Here is a 16,250-nt window from a genome sequence, read left to right as displayed (position 1 = left end):
AGAGGCAACCTCAGAGACTGCAGCTCCTCAGAGGAACAGCACAGCCAGCAATTCCCAAATCTGAGGTATTGCATTTTACAAGGGGAGTCACAGCCCTTCAAACCCAGTAGTTAAGAGAGAAACCATAAACCAAAGAGCAACGAAGCGCGTCAGAAATTGAGGCAGGAAGGGCTGGTTTAGGCAATTATATCATTAGTGGTCACTCTCAGACAAGAATAAAGCCCCACTTACCACTTGGTCCTCTCACCAATCAGCTGTTCAGCAGCTGCAGTGCTCATGGAACTGGAGGTCAGTTGTTTTGAAAAGTTAACACAAATGAGACGAGCTGATGTGTACTTGGTGGAGAGAAGCAGCTCAAATACTTGAAGGTAAGTTCCTAGGACAACTTTAAAGCCTCATTATCTCTGAGTTCAATATGCAAACTACCCCCAACCCATAAAAAAAGAAACAATAGTACTTTATTAAAATACTAAATTTTATTCTTTTTCCACGTACATTTAGTCTCCCCACCGTTTCCATTTGTCTGACCACCACCACCACCATGCCTTATCAAAACATTCCATACATACTTAAAATGAAGCTGAGGGTGGAGTCCTGTCTTTAAAAACTAAACAGGCATTTTGGACAACACATTCTTGGCAAGGTAATCTGGATGACATTTATCAGACACAGGAGGGAAAGCTTTTCAGCATTTGTAAAAAGAACAGCCAAATAATGGTTACAGAAGTAAGACTGCAGATTTTAATGAACTGTTTAAACTGTTTTCTTTTCTTACAGACTCTGTCTCCACTGCCAGAGAGCTTGAATGACCTGGAAGTGTACACAAAGAGTTAGAAATTGGAATCCATTATTCAAATTATGTTCAGTTTACTATCCACTTATTCCATAAAATATTGACAGTATATTATAACCAAAAAAATGCAGAGAAAAAATTTCAGAGAAAATCAAGGTGAAAGCATGACATTAGGTCCTTCTAGAAGTCTGTTATTCACACAAAGTCACAGTAAGTAAGAACTTAGTGAAGGTGAGAGGATGGATGTGGATCAGCTAGGCAAATATTGTCTGAACTCCGCCTACCCTGGCTAATGTCAGAGCAGCTCCAGCAGCTGAGGAGAACTGCTTTTCAACATTGCTTCAAGAACCTATCTATCTGTCTATCAGACAAGTTAACTCTGAACCACCAAGGGAATCAGGAAAGGAATTCTGTCACTGGATAAGTTAACTTACAGGAATTCTGATAGTGAAATCTAAGACACACTTTAGCCCAGGCTACGTTATGTAATAACTAATTTAAAAACTTGCTTCGTGATACCACCTTCTGCCCTCTTTTAAGAGCTCAGTTCATTCTGGGACAAAACATAGCTAGAACGCCACAATCTCCATCACAAAACAGCTCCCCCCTCCCAGACACCCTCCCCAACCAAGGGCTGAACAGCAGACTGGCCTAGGTGGCCAAATTCAGCAGCAAGGAAAACCACAGCTCATTTCCTTAGCCAATACGGTGCCAAAAGGAAAATTCTGCGGGTTTAGTAAGCAAGAGATAATTTACCAACCATATAAAAGCTGGAAAATGTAATAAAATATTAGCTTTCCTATCTTAGCAAACTAAACCCTTAAAAGCCATTCCCATTTATGAATTTGAAGTATTATTTGTGGTTTGTAACCCTTTGAAACAGTCCAAAGCTTGTAAAGATTAAGAAGTGGAAAAGAATTTTTAAGTCAGGTTATAAAAGTTTTTGGACTTTATCAAGCTCCAATAAACTCAGTTACCTTCTGGTCCTCCGTCCTGAAGCAATTCTTAACATAGTTGGCAAATTTGGATTCCATCTTAGGCAGGGTAGTACCCTATTTTGAAAAAAAAGGCAAACTTTACTGTATGCAGGCCATTTAATGATTCCAATAAATAGCCTATAAAGCTGAAACCCCTTGCAACACACATGGAATTTTACTGAGCCCACCTTGCAGTTTTTCCCACACTAATCTGCTTTAAACCATTTTAAAGCTTTCTTCTCTACAATACCCAGGGCATTTCTCACAGGAGCGAGTGGTTATGCACTAAAACTCCTGTCCAAGACTCTTGCTCGTGCTCCAGCGCATAAGAGCAAGCATCACCACTAGAAATAAAATAACCTTGCTTGCAGTCAGTCCTGTGCTAGTCAGATAAAGCTGGTAACTTGCTGGCTGTCAGCTGGAAGTGCTGAGGAACCTGGGAGTACACAAACCTCCTGTTTTACTCAGGGATGCTCTGGCACCATCTTGAAAAACTTTAATTAAGCTGCCTGCTACAGCAGCACCCTACACAGCATTTCCCACTGAAAACGCTCTTCAGCAATGGTGTATTTCAAAGCTCCTTTTGCCAATCCTCTGCTCTGCTTCCCTCCACAGTGACAGTTCTCCTGGGACCAGCTCAGTCACTTGTGCTTATGCTGCAGAAAGAACCCTGACGTGATTCTTGAGCCGTGCAAACACCACCCCAGTGTCCAGGTTAGCATGACCCACCAGGATGGCACCACCCATCACTGTCAGATCACAGTCCAGGGCCCTGCATTTCCACCCTCAGCACAACCTGTCCCTGCTCACTCTGCACCCACTCTGAACTGGAGCACTTTCAGCCTTGATTTGCAGTCCTGGGAAAAAGCAGCCTAAAAACACTAGTGATTTAAGTAAAAGATAATTCTTTAGGTGATTTTGTCTGCCACTGTAAGGGGTCAAGAAGTTTATCAAGTTTAAATAAAAAACCTCAACCAACAGAATTCTTCATAACACCATCATCAGCCACAACTTGGCTAAGAGTGAAAATTGCTATTACTTGCTGTGCTTTTACCCAACCAGCCTGTAACTCGGTTTCCTATTTAGACTTAAATAGCAGCTAAGAAAAATACTCATATGTGTAACTATGAAGTCCCAGTCAAAGCTGGTAACAACCAAAAGACCAGTGACTGCCCTGCTGCCTTCCAAAAGCTGCAACACCCACTGAGGGGAGACTCAATTAACCTCATATCCCTTCAGAAAGCAAACCCTTTCAGGTCTTCAATGACATCATCTCATATGATAAGCACCTATCTCCCTCTTCTGGAAGTTCCTGAGACTTACAGGCATCTGGACAGCCAAGGCGGATGCTGCTTCAAGACCAAGCTATTTCAAGCACGCAAAGAGAAGTCACCCTGCTTTACTCTACTAACCTAAAATGTGCACACTAGTTAACATATAAAGATCTCTAAAGGTTTGTTATATGTTTTTTAAAATTTTAACTGCGACAGTTCACTAAGAAATGCCAAATTACTAATGAGCACTACCAGAGGAATCCAGAAACAAAGTGGGTTTGTTTCTCCTGAGTACACAGGCTTCTTTTTGTCCAAATGTGTATTTGTTTCTCTGAGCTTAAACGTCAACACCCTCTGATAACAGCCATCAGTGACATATAACCATTTCCTAAAAACATCCAATTTTTCTGATCTGTGGAAGTATAAAAGAGAAGCCTCAAGCTTCCAAGAACTCACCTTATCTACAGACGCTTGCATTTTTGCTTTTATCTCCTCTAACGACAGAGGGACTTTTGGTGTTTTGGGAGTTAGAGTTTTATCCTTCTTGGAATCTGGAGTCTGAAATTCAATTATTAATTTTATTAGCAACTTGCACATAAAGCTACTTACGATATAAGACCAAGATTTATACAACAAGCATATTAGAACCTACTGCAGATTTCATATGGAATGGAAAAACAAGCTAGCACATTGTTATTCCATACAGTTTTTAAAAATCACGAAAGCTGGATTTGTGCTTTCCACCACATTCCTCAGACCCAAGAAAAAGTACAGTATTCTGAAACGAATCAGTTCAGTGAGAGCCACTCACAACAGCAGCCTCCAGATGGACTCCAGTGGCAGCACACTTGGCAGCCACCCTTTTGCACAAGGTGCACGTCTGATTTCAAACCCTGGCTATTGAAGTTACGAATTGATCACTGAAGGGTTTCACAGGAGAACATGAAGCGGTGAACAGTATCCTCAACATGCTTCGTATTGAGACTCAAAAACCTAACTTAAAGGTTGGGATGTTATTTGAAGCTACTATTAGGCAAGAAAACTAGAATAAACCTTTTTTTTACTTATCTGTTTTCACTCACTTTTGATTTAGATGCTGGTGTGGATGGCTTAGAGTCTTTCCCATTTTGCTTTGCTTTCTGCATATTTTTTCCTGAAACCTCACGGACTGGCTGTAAAGCAAGCAAACAAGTTCATTTGCCAGATGAACAGCAAGTAAATGCTAAGATCATTAAAATAATACTCCAGATTTTTAACAAATTCATATACTACTTAACCTCAAGAAACTACTCGCACTATCCAGGAAACACGGTCAACATCCATCATTTAAGCAAAAAGCATATCAGAGGACCCCAAATGGAAACCTGTTAGTGCAACACAATTCATAACATACATTCTGTTATGACACTATACAATTATGTTTCTCTTACATATTACACCTTTCCTTACATACGACTACGCAGTCTTTTGGGGGCAGATATTGCATTAACCATTATTCCTTGTTTGACATTCCATACAGGAACATCATCTGAGATGTGCACAGGACATGATACCACGTGCACATTTGGGAACTGGGAGTCTTACACTCCTGTGTAAATCCAGGGACCATTTTGTTCAGCCACACTGAGTTGGATTAGATGGCAGGAATCTGCAGTTCAGGCTGCCTTTACCAGGCTTTACCACTGTGCACTATCACCTATGGAAATTCATTAGCACAGAGCAGCACACAGTGAAGTAAAACACTAAATATTCATTTCCAAACAGCAGATACGAACATAATACTGCAAGCCTAAGGACAAAAGAGTAAGAAAGAAAATGCCTCCCCTGTCCGTCTGCAGCTGCCCTGCTGTTTGTTGGTTCCACCACCAGATGGCCCTCAGGGATGCCTGAACTGCACTCACATTTACATCCCTTTGTATCTGAAGGACTAGAAGTCCTTTCCAGGCCTGCAGGACCAACAAGGACAAACCACAACCCACTGTGACCAGGATTTGCTGCCCAACAGCCATACAGGCCCCATCCTGGACTGACAACTGCACGTGTGTGCTGTTAACCCCCCATCACCCCTCTGCAGCCAAGGAGATAAAACACGGATTGCATGCACATTCATATTTAAATATTTTTATGTCTTATTACAATTGCTTTATACAGACTGAGCTAAATCAAATACAGCCCCCATGTGCCAGGCAGCTGTGCTTAAACCCACTGATTTAAGGGACTACCTGTCCCATTACTGTCATATCACAGTGTGTCTATGTATATGTCACTTACTTTCTTCACTGGTGCTTTAATTTCTTCCTCATCATCCTCTAAGTCATCCTCATCACTACAATTAGAAAGGAGGTCACTCACCAAAACTCAAGATTCACATTAGGAAATAATCCTCCCCTTCCCTCCCACTAAAACCTTTTTAATGAAGGGAGCAATCTTCCCAGCTCTACCTTATAGCTTGTTTTCACACATGGCTAGGTGTTAGAGCAAGCACTACCTTTAAAGCAGTTAGATACTCTCCCTTCTGTCTTAATATTGAAGGCAAGTAAGTATCTTAGGGACTTCTACTACTACTAATAAAGAAATTCTAGCTTTATTACAAGGTAACAAATAACAGGAAGCTAAGTTTTATAAGCCAGTATGACACATTTGAATAACACAAATTTAGACTGCATTGTGGAGATAAATGAGGCAATTCTGCTTTTTCCCTAGCCAAGATAAAATAACAGCTTGCTCACTTTCACATCCAGTTATGCCACACAATTCATATTCTGAAAGTTGACCCTGTATTTCAAAATACGTTATCAAAACAAGAATACATACTCATCATCATCATCCTCATCTTCATCATCATCCTCATCATCTTCTGACAATTTGGGTTTTTTCTTTAAAAACAAAAAGGTATGCTAAGTGTTAATAACATTTTATGGCAATAAAGAGCAACTGTCACCCCAAAAATTTCGTGGCATAATTACAATACTATCTTCCATAAATTTAGCTAAAACTGAGGAGGTTACAGTTGCCAAGCTATTGAAAATCTACGGCATGCTCTGAGCACGTGAACCTTTATCTACAGGAAAGAGCTTTAATCAGCATTTCAACCCCTGCAGTACACTGATGTTTACACCAGAAACAGCACACGCTCAGCTCACAGAGAGAATTCAGAGTATTTACTGCAGGGGACAAAGTTTCAAAAAAGTAGCAATTATATTTTGCCCCTCTAGCAAAGCTTTGGGAACTACCTGCACTTAATTAAGGTTTTGTAACTGAGTACTTGTCAAGACCCAAATACAAAATAATCCTTTCCCATATTTGAAGTGAATCATAGCAAGCCATCCAACATCTTGCTTCCAGAGGCATTAATACCAAACCAAAATGCTTCCAACAAGGTGACTGCAAGTCCATATACCTGTGGTGTTTTAGCTCCTCCTCCACTTGCTGGTCTCTTTGTTGATGCGTTCACCATTTTTGCATCCTCTTCTTCCTCATCTGATTCTGGTTCTTCTTCTAATGCTGAAAAAGTGAAGGCAGCATGTAAAAACGTCACCTCATTTAATAATGAGTAAAGCAAGACTGGTACTAAGAAACAAAGAGAAGAGCATCACCCATCACTGAACAGGCTTGGTCTTACTGAGGTGAATTGATGGGAAGCTTCCCACTAGTGACCAAACCAATGAGAAACTTTTCCAGCTGACTGCATGCAGGTGCTACTAGACTGAAACCAAAAGTAGATGAACAACCATTCATACACACTGGTTTTAACACTCCTCACTGACAAAGAGGCCAAAGAAAGTTAGAAGTAACATTTTTTTCCATTCCTCAAAGACAATCCTACAAAGGAGAAAGCTAAATCCTGGCTTAGTTTAGTTCAAACTCAGACCTATTTCACGGGCAGTCTTCTCACACTCAGCTGAAAGCAGAAGGCCTACACTAACACCCACTTTCAAGGGCAGAAACTGGAACTTCAATTGCAAGGCTGACAAATGCCCCTTACCCATACAAGGCATGTGGCAGGAAAAGGCCTGCAAGTATTTCAATGAACTGCTTTGTCCTACAGCCACCTCCTGCCTCCAGGGACTGTGACAAAGATTCAGGGGGGCAGTATCAGAAAAGGCACTGCTTGAGACCCCAGTTACACCCCCTGTGAGCTGTGCTGGTGCTGTGACAGGCAAGGCCCCACCAGCCCCCAGCCATACGTACCTACGAGGTGCTGCCCACTGACGTAAACGGGCCCCGAACCGCATTTCAACCTCAGCACCACGGGCGGTGTGATCTCAAAGCCCCCTAATGAAACCTGGGGGGGAACGTTTTCATTTAGTCAGATCTTCTGGGCAAAGTGCAGTCAACAGTCCATTCAAATGAAAACAAGAACTCTGTAGGCTCCACGGCTAACACAGTTACCCCAAGTTCCCACTTGATGGAATATTCCAGAAGTGATAAGAGTCAAATCTGGGTCAATAAGCTATCAACAACACTGTTTACTACATCTAATTTATCCTGTCCACCAAAGCCAGACCAATCCACACTTGTTTTTACTCCCCTTGGCAACAATGCCAATTCAAACATGATCCGTCCCACCTACTGCAGCATAATGCACTTCTACTTGTACATCATCAGCAACGCTGAACCAAACCACCCAGATGGTAGAAATTACAAGTAGGGTGCCCTTAAATCAAGAAACGGCAGCAATCATCTTCAGAATCTCTTAAGAGCTTGGGACATGAAGAAAAACTAAATTATTCTCATCCCACGCTCAAAGAAAGCAACACAGGCTACAGATGCATCTGCCTGCATATACATCTGTATACACTGAGATAACGTGCATAATTACTATCATTTTTTAAAAAATGCATCATTTGAGCAAGTGTATTACCTCCAGATGACTAAAGTAACTCCACTAGGCACAAAAAGTACATTCATATTTACTACACATTAAAACTGACACTTGTCTTAGCACTTACCCCTGTTTATTTTCACCAAAATTCAGTTGACCCAAGCCATTTCTATCTAGTTTTTGTCACCCAAGACCTAATTCCCAGAAGATTTTCCCACGTTCCTGCCCTTACCGTAGGCTGCACTGACATTTTCAGGGATGCCAGCACTACTTTAGTAGGGTTGCCTTCGTAGTCCAGTGCTTCTGCTTCTACAACGTGTAATTCGTCTTTGGCTCCAGCCCCTAAAGTAACCTGCAAAGTCAAGAACAGGGCAGTCTGAGCAACAGCCTAAATATTTAAAGTCTTTTAAACTCCTTTCACTGTTCTGCATCAATTAATGCTGAGGTTTTTATTTCTGACTACTAATGATTCCATCACACTCCATCCCAAGCCAGTATCCCTCTTTCCCTTCAACACTGGCACTTCCAAGGTCCAGCTCCAGGCATGTGTTTTGTGCCAGTGAAACTGGGCCTTTTGCTGCTGGATCACTGCACTGAAATGGGTCAGTGACAAGTTCAGTCAGCCCTGAAGCTGGTCCAAGGAATGAACTAAAAACACATGCCAAGACAAAAGGTAAAAACTACCTCTTTCCCAGGATCACAGCCTATATCCTTCCCCTTTCCGCCCTATTTCACCTGCCAGTGGCTTCCCTTTGTCACACTGCACCTTTTGCTTACTTGCCATTCACTGAGGAGTCAAGTCTGACAATAGCTCAGCACTGTCATTTATGCACATGGACCAAGAGCTGCTGTCCCAGGGCATTTCAAAACTCAAGTGGCTGGATTTCTTACTCTGAGTATGGGTTTGGCACTTTCTCAAGTTTCAAAATTCATACCTCCAGGGAGGCAAACGTGTGACATGCATCGGTCAGGCCTGAAATTCCAGTTCACTCAACCTCTGGCTTCTGAGTCAGGACTAGGTGCAGAAGATGTAAAAACCAAGAACCCCTTGAGGTACTGCAATTGTTCTGGGGACCAGTGCACAAGGTTCTGTGCTTCCCTTCCCACTGCCCATACAAAGAAAGCCTTCCACTCTTCACAGAAGATGTGGGTGTGAACACTTCAGGCACACAGAGTTTTCATTCTCCGGGAGCTGAGCTTGAAGGAGGCTACAAAGGTCCAGACTAGATTTATCAGACTGAAGGCAGAGAAACAGAGTATTGGATTTACTACTCCATGTAAATTGTTACTGCTAATTCCAAGAGGTGATATTGCTGCTCTGATCTCACCTCTTAACAGGATTGACAAGAACACTAAATTGTTCAGCTGGTGAGACAAATTTTAGAGCACACCCTCCTCCCCCAGTAACTGCTGTCATTTGCACCAGGTAAAGTAATACTACAGCACTTACTTTTTATATATTTCCTGAGTTTTTGGCAAACATCCATTCACTTGTTTTAATTTCTACACTAAAGGAATACACTATACAGGTAATGAAGCAGTGACTGTTCCTCTCTATTCTCAGCTGTTTTTAGCAAGACATTTACAGAAACTCTTACGCCACTTTAAACCTCTACATGCATTCTTACTCTTGTACTTTTACCCTTTTTCTCCCTATCTTTCTGTACCTCATGCCCAAGAGCATCACCACATTTGTATCTTAATGGGCACTGTCAGCCTTTACACAACCAGGCTTGCAACTACCTTCACACCTTATCTTTTATCAAGCCCTTCCACTACTCAACAAGGAATTTTCTGTTTGTAGCCATGTCCAAGACCTTCCAAGTCTCTTAAAGACTTCTAGTTTGCCACTTGGTATGTTAACACCCATTTCTCTTATCTTTTAAAATGCAGGTTACTGACTTAGCTTCCCTCCCCCTCCCCAACCCTAAAAACAAGGTAGTGCCATGGATCCAACCTACTTCATCCCCCACGATGTGTTCAACATCAGAAGAGACGCTACAGGTAATTTTAAGGAAAAAAAAGAAAGGATCTTTGAAGGATCTTTGGGTAAAACTCAAAATACCATTCAGTGTCTAATTCCATCTGCATGACAAACATTCAGATACAAGAAATTTGAGTATGGACTTGTCCTGTGTATACTGTTATATTCTTCCATCAAAAGACATTGTACTTAAGAACAAATTACTCATTGTCAAGTCCAGGTTGTAATTTTCATAATATACAAGGACTGAAGACACATGACTCACATAACCAGAAGTGATTTAAGTAACACTATATTTGGAGAGCATTATTATGCATGTCACCTGTAGGAAGCAATTCTGCTGCGGGAATTAGTCCACAATTATAAGACATTCTCGTTTCATCATCAAAACACCTCTTTATATTCAAATAAACACAGCAATAATCTACTGCCGTGAGATGCTACAACTTTTCCATGGAGGGAAAACGTGTGTTGGGGCACAGTCATGTTCTCCTACCCAAAAGCAACATGGTCAGTCCAGAACAAAGGCCTGGAAATACTGTGTCTGGCTTGTGTGGCACCAGAAAGATCCAAGGACACTTCCAAGAACTCGGTGTACAGATCCCATTCCCAGGATCAGCGAGGAGTCTGGGAGATGAATTATCTGAATGGAAGATAGGCTTTCCTCAGAAAGGGTAAACCAAGGACAGTAAATCAAAACCTTCCTCCCTCTCATTTAGACCAACTTATTATCTGCTTCTGGGTAAGAAAAAAAAATGGAATTATGTTTGGGAACGTACTGAAAAGTTTTTCAAAATAAAGTCTCTAATGAAGTCTAAGAATGTGTGTTTATTCCTATAAATCTGTCCTTGCCCCTGTGCTCCTGTAGCACCTGCACTATTGTATTCAAGATGCCTGAGTGCATATTTTGGCATTTTATTATATCTGCTGTACACTGATTAACCTACTGTGAATTGGCTTTCAACCTTTCCCAGCCTTCCATTGCTTGCTGTAAACACTGAAACACCACTGGATGCACTTCTTCCAAGACAGCAAAAGTGATATGATATGCTCCACTTTCAGTAAGAGATTTTTAACAGATTTGCCTAAAAAACACTTTGGGGAAAAAATGATACACTAAAAACCTCACCCCCTGCATCCTCGCACATAAAAAAATGGAAAGGTTAAGACCAAACAATACTTGCCGTTCTCAGAGACAACTGATGCTCATTTTCTTCGTCATCTACTTTGAACTGATACTCCTTATCTGCTTTAAGTTCACAACCTGTAAAAAGACAATTTAAGTATAAGCATCCTGCTTTACTTCAAAAGCAGGTATTTGCTAATTTTTTATTTCAAACTTGCCGCTTTTCTAGAACTTGCACAGAGCATTAGCGGTTCGCAAGCGGGGGAACACGTGGGGTGGGGGAAACCCCGGGCGAGCCCGCGGCCTGGCGCCGAGCGCGCAGCTCCCGCGTGGCCCGCTACGGCCCATCCGCTGTGAGACCACCCCCGCCCAGCGTCCCCCGCGCTGCCGGGGCCGGAGACACCTCCACAAGGGCCCGGCGGGGCGGTCGGGCCTGCGGGGCATCCCCGCGCTCGGCCCCGCCGCGCTCCACGTGCTCCGCCCGCCGCCGCGCTGCCATGTGCTCGGCGGGCGCGCCGCGTCCTTAGGAACGAGCAGGAGGCTCCGGGAACAAAGCGGGGACAGAGCGGGACGGGCCGCGCCGCGGGCGGGCCCCGCAACACGTGCGGCGCGCGCGGGAACGGCCCGGCGGGACCCTCCCGCCCTCTCCCCCCACCCCCACACACACGCCATGAGGGGCCGCGCTCGGCCCGCACAGGCCGCGGCCACGCGCGGGGCCTGCCCGACCCCGGGGGCTGCGAGGGCGGCGGGGCCCGGGCACGCGGGGCGCGCGTTACCGAAGAGGAAGGTCTGCGGGCGCAGCGGGCCCATGCTCTCCATGTCCATGGCGCTGTCCTCCATGGCGGCGGGCGGAGCGGAGCGGAGCGGGGCAGAGCGGCACGGAGCGGCGCGGGCGGACACGCACTAAAGGAAGCCCCGCGCCCGCCCCCGCGCTCATATAGCCCGCCAGCTCTCGCGAGACCCGCGGCTCCGGCCACGCCCCCGGCCCCCCTCACCGCGCCGCCCCTGCGCACGCGCGAAGGGGGGTCTCGCGCGCGCGGGGGGCGCTGAGGGGGCGGGGTCTGGGGGCGGGGCCTCAGTGTGAGGGACGGGGGCAGAGATGGCGGCCCGAGGCACCAGCATCGTCCCCGACCGGGGCCGGGCTCCCCGAGCCTCCCCAAGGACACGCAGGGCTCCCTCGCGGCCGCATAACACGCGGCGCAGAGCTGCTCCGGCGGGAGCGGGACCCTGCTGAGGGGGAACGTGCTCTGCTCGCTCCCCCGCTGCGTGCACCTGAGCTGGGCGCTCCTGTGGGCTTGGACCGAAATAAAAACTGAACAAAAGCAGCGCCTTTCATCGTCCGCTGCCAGCTGGGATGAGCTCCCATCCCCGGCTGCTGCTCCCCTGGGCCACCGGCTCAGGGACAGTATCCTGTGGGAAACGCCTTCTCAGCTGGTGCGTGATGGGAGCAAACCACTTTTTAATGTGAATTAGCACGTGGGGAAATCTGTCAACAACAGATTTGGAAGTCGCAGGGTTATTTTAAACTCGGAGCTACAAGCCCTGGAAGGACAGGTGACCCTGGATGGACCCACCATCCCCATTCCAGGCTGTCCTGGCCAGGGGCTGGGCAGCACAAGTCAGGTCCCTTGGGTGCTGATCTCTAAATTACTTCACCTAAGCGAAGTAATTACTCTCCAAAAGTTTATAGGCTTTTGTTGCTCATCTCTTCGTGTATTTGAAATGTACGACTCGTATTTTGTGCATCCATATTCATAAAGGAACAACATTAAATGATGTCGCTAAAAATGAGACAAACTGAAATGAAAAATAACTGGCACGGTGGTAAAATGAAAGTTACCTGTCACTCTCCTACGAAGCTGAGCCCTTTGCTAACAGTAAATACAGTTCCAGAGAACATACACATTGAGCTTAGTTTTGGGTGGAAAGTCCCCTGTTTGCAAAATACAATTACTTTCCCAAGTTGGAGGTTGCCTGAGCCATGGTCTCACCAGGATATGACCCCTTACAACGCTGTGAACATTACAGATCATGCCCTGAGGTGATGTCAGGTGGATTGCCACAGGCTGACTGAAACTCGCCTGTGTGTGAAAACAGGGTACAGGAATAAATTGGAATGCGGCGTAGCATGCGAGTGAGGACGGGCAGTTTGGGCCCCGTGGGAGCCCTCTTTTAGAGTCACTGGATAATTTGGGCTGGGAGGCACCTCTGGAGGCCACCTGGGCCGGGAGCACCAATGTGGGTCACGCTGGGAGGGCTCTGTGTCTGCTGCTTGTCTGGGCCAGTTTGTGCATCAGGGCAGGGACCAACCAGCACTGGTTACAGCTGACCTGGAAACACTGACATGGGGTAACATTTGGGGGGTTTTTCTATTTCTCTTATCATCTTCCTATCACTTCTTCTTTTTACCTAAACAGGAGGTGACACACTTGTAGCATTTGGCGAGAGTATTTCTGAAAAACTAGGAAAAACTAACACTCTTTTTTTTTTTTTTTCCTTCTTTGCATCCTATAGTAGAGATGTTGTTAAATTGCAACCTGTGCATCATTTGTATGTATAGAAATAACCCCTTGATGGATGTTAAAGTCACAAAAGAGGAGATCAGGGCCATCACTGAAGCATCCTGGACCACCTTTCCTGGTTTTTTTTTCAGTCCAGATCTTCTTCACGAGAGCCAGTTCCCATCCCTGCTCTCTGTGACCAGGGACAGGACCAAAGGTAATGGCTGGAAATGTGTTAGGGGAGGATTAGGTTGGATATGAGGAACAGGTTCTTCCCCCAGAGGGTGGTTGGCACTGAACAGGCTCCCCAGGGCAGTGGGCACAGCCCCAAGGCTGCCAGAGCTGCAGGAGGCTTTGGACAACACTCTCCATGTTTGGACATGGTGGGATTGTCGGGGTATCAGTGCAGGGCCAGGAGTTGGACTCGGTGATCCTTGTGGGTCCCTTCCAGCTCAGGATATTCTCTGATTCTGTGATTTACATCCCTTAAAACCTGACCAGGAAAGCAGAAAGGAAAAAGTGTTTATTCCATTTTCTAAACTTTGGTTTGGTTCATTTCTTACTATGTTTATGGAGCAATGACTGCTAAGGGTGGCCCTTAATGTAGGAAGAGAAGATGCACACGGGGATTTGTGAAGCAGCAGAGGTAGAAAACCCAACAAGTGTGGTGGCTGATGTCCCTGGCAGAAGAGAGGCTTCCTTAGTGATCAGACACCTCAACCTGAAGAGCTGTTCAGGTGCAGGTAAGGCGTTTGATCAGTTTGGCTTGAGAACAAGTGAAGAAGAGAATGAGTATCACAATTTAAAATGAAGTAATGGCATGACCCAAGTACCAGACTGGAGCTGGAAGGTGAATGCTCCCTGGTAGTAGTGAAAGGGGCTGCAGCTGTTTGCATGTGCATTATTTACCTGGTGTAATGCCAACAGGAGGACATGACTGCTGGTCGAAGTCACTCAAAGCTGGCTCCACAGGGCTCTGAGCAGCTCAGGAAGGTGACAGCAGCTCCACAGATCCACCCTGGTCTGTTGAAGGGGAACAATGCAGCCCCAGTGTGTCCTCCTGCGTGCAGAGTCACTTTTAATTCAATTACAGTCTTCCATTACCAAGGAAATAAATGTGGGAGGAAACAAAGGACAGACACAGAGAAGCAAAACAGGGGTAGGAAGTAGGAGATATATGCTTGCTGCGTCTTGTTTGGCTCCATGGGGCTTTAGAAGGGCTGTCATATATCATGACATTTATTATTTCTGCCTTGTGCTGGGATGAGAAGTCCATTACAATATCGATCATTTTACTCTGCTCAGCCCTGTGCTATGTAATACTCAGCACAGCAGAAAGGAGCTTACCAGTGATTTAGAAGGAGCTGCACAGGGAGAACTGAGGGAGAAATCGGAGTCAACATGGTTTCCATTAATGGAATTCTCTTTTTAGTAACCTTTACAAAACTGAGGAAATTGCATTTTAAACACGGTTGCAGCCACAGCGCAGTTGCAGCCGAGCAATCAGAAGCTGCAGACATAGTAAAGATTTCCTATGCAATCTTAATTTACACGCTGACATAATGAAATAATCTTCAGCTGCCCTGACCGTGGCTGTCACGTAACTTCTTCACTGGGCTCCTCCTCCTCTGTTCACCACTAAATACTTTCTGCCCCAGTGAACTAAAGGTCAAAATCTTAAATGGCATCAAAACCCTTTACCCTTCCTTGATCTCAAAAAGACCACTCGCGCACTGGAAAATCCGAATAGTTCAATTTATCCTGAAATAACTGCACATTGCCATCAGCAGAGGGGGCAGCTCGAGGCCGGTGTTAGCTGTGCTCATTCCCATGCCATTGGAGGTGCCAGCAGGAGCAACGTGCTGTCCTGGCACTGCCGTGGCTGCGGGGAATGAGCTGCCCTGGGAGGGGCCAGGCAGCCTGTGCCCTGTGCACACAGAGGGGCAGCACAGGTGAGAGCTGCTCTGCCTGGGGGCTGCTTTGAGAGCATTTGTCCTTGGGGAATTTCCCTCCACTCCCGGGTCAGGACAGGGAGCTGTGACAGAGGGACCACCCTTACCTGGTTGTCTTCCCTCTTACCTGGAGTCTGCTGTTTATTGCTGATCCTGACAGAGGTGGCACTAGAAGTTTTCTTCATCATTCATCTTGCTGTCTGTTCCATCCCCAGCTTTGTCTGTAGCACTTTATTTATCAGGCCAGCATGAAGGGCTGCACCAGAAGGTCCTTCAGCACCAAGGAAAGCCACGTCCCATAAGGGGAACCCTGGTGACCACCCCTGTGCTTACGGCAGCAAGTGCTGGTGCTGCTCCAACCCTTCTGTGTTCTTCCATGATGGATTTCCAGGGATCCTTCTACTGTTAGGGCCCAGTTTCAGTCATCCAAGCCTTAAAGGGAGGAATGACAGATGAGCCAGGATGTTCCCAGGGAAAGCACTCAGGTATCACGGTGATGATAAGAGGTAAAGTTACACGATAGATTACACCAGGTGTTACCAGCACAGCAGCAAAACCTGACATAGCCTGAACTGTCTCCTTTTTTGCTTCTCTCTTTTTTTTTTTTCCTTTAAATGCCCTAAAGGTCATACCAATGGACACAGGATCGAAACATTTGGTGTGAATGAGCAAGCCCTGTGTATGGGATAATTAGTTTTAATTTAGAATGAATATGATGTGTACCTGAATATAGGTCCCTTAACAAAAAGACATCAGAATTGTACACATGGGAGTTTTTTTTTTTTCCATGCAGGGCTCTCAGTGTCACAGGAGCTAAA

At 45.3% G+C, this 16,250-nt stretch overlaps 1 protein-coding gene across 1 annotated transcript; it reads right to left on the bottom strand.

The window, feature by feature from the left end:
• Positions 1 to 454: 454 nt before the first annotated feature.
• Positions 455 to 11,929, bottom strand: NPM1 (nucleophosmin 1). Its single transcript, XM_027904116.1, has 11 exons — positions 11,756 to 11,929; positions 11,038 to 11,117; positions 8,102 to 8,221; positions 7,236 to 7,329; positions 6,445 to 6,548; positions 5,859 to 5,920; positions 5,316 to 5,370; positions 4,127 to 4,216; positions 3,501 to 3,602; positions 1,771 to 1,845; positions 455 to 810 (listed from the first exon to the last, which is right to left on the bottom strand). The coding sequence occupies exons 1-11, from the start codon at positions 11,817 to 11,819 to the stop codon at positions 772 to 774; spliced, it is 885 nt and encodes a 294-aa protein (XP_027759917.1). The 5' UTR covers positions 11,820 to 11,929; the 3' UTR covers positions 455 to 771.
• Positions 11,930 to 16,250: the final 4,321 nt, after the last annotated feature.

The sequence above is a fragment of the Empidonax traillii genome, unplaced genomic scaffold, assembly GCF_003031625.1.
Source record: "Empidonax traillii isolate 1590-97213 ecotype Southwest subspecies unplaced genomic scaffold, ASM303162v1 scaffold1014:size492293, whole genome shotgun sequence".
Classification (NCBI taxonomy): Eukaryota; Metazoa; Chordata; class Aves; order Passeriformes; family Tyrannidae; genus Empidonax; species Empidonax traillii.
This window is presented reverse-complemented; position numbering and strand designations above follow the sequence as displayed.

What these genes read in the sequence shown, in the direction of transcription:
- NPM1 (XM_027904116.1), bottom strand. Translation starts at nt 11,819, where the DNA reads ATGGAGGACAGCGCCATGGACATGGAGAGCATGGGCCCGCTGCGCCCG. An exon ending in AAATGTCAGTGCAGCCTACG is followed by an intron (nt 7,330 to 8,101) that starts GTAAGGGCAGGA and finishes GTTCCCCCCCAG; the next exon opens with GTTTCATTAGGGGGCTTTGA. An exon ending in GATGAGGATGATGATGATGA is followed by an intron (nt 5,371 to 5,858) that starts GTATGTATTCTT and finishes TTCTAATTGTAG; the next exon opens with TGATGAGGATGACTTAGAGG.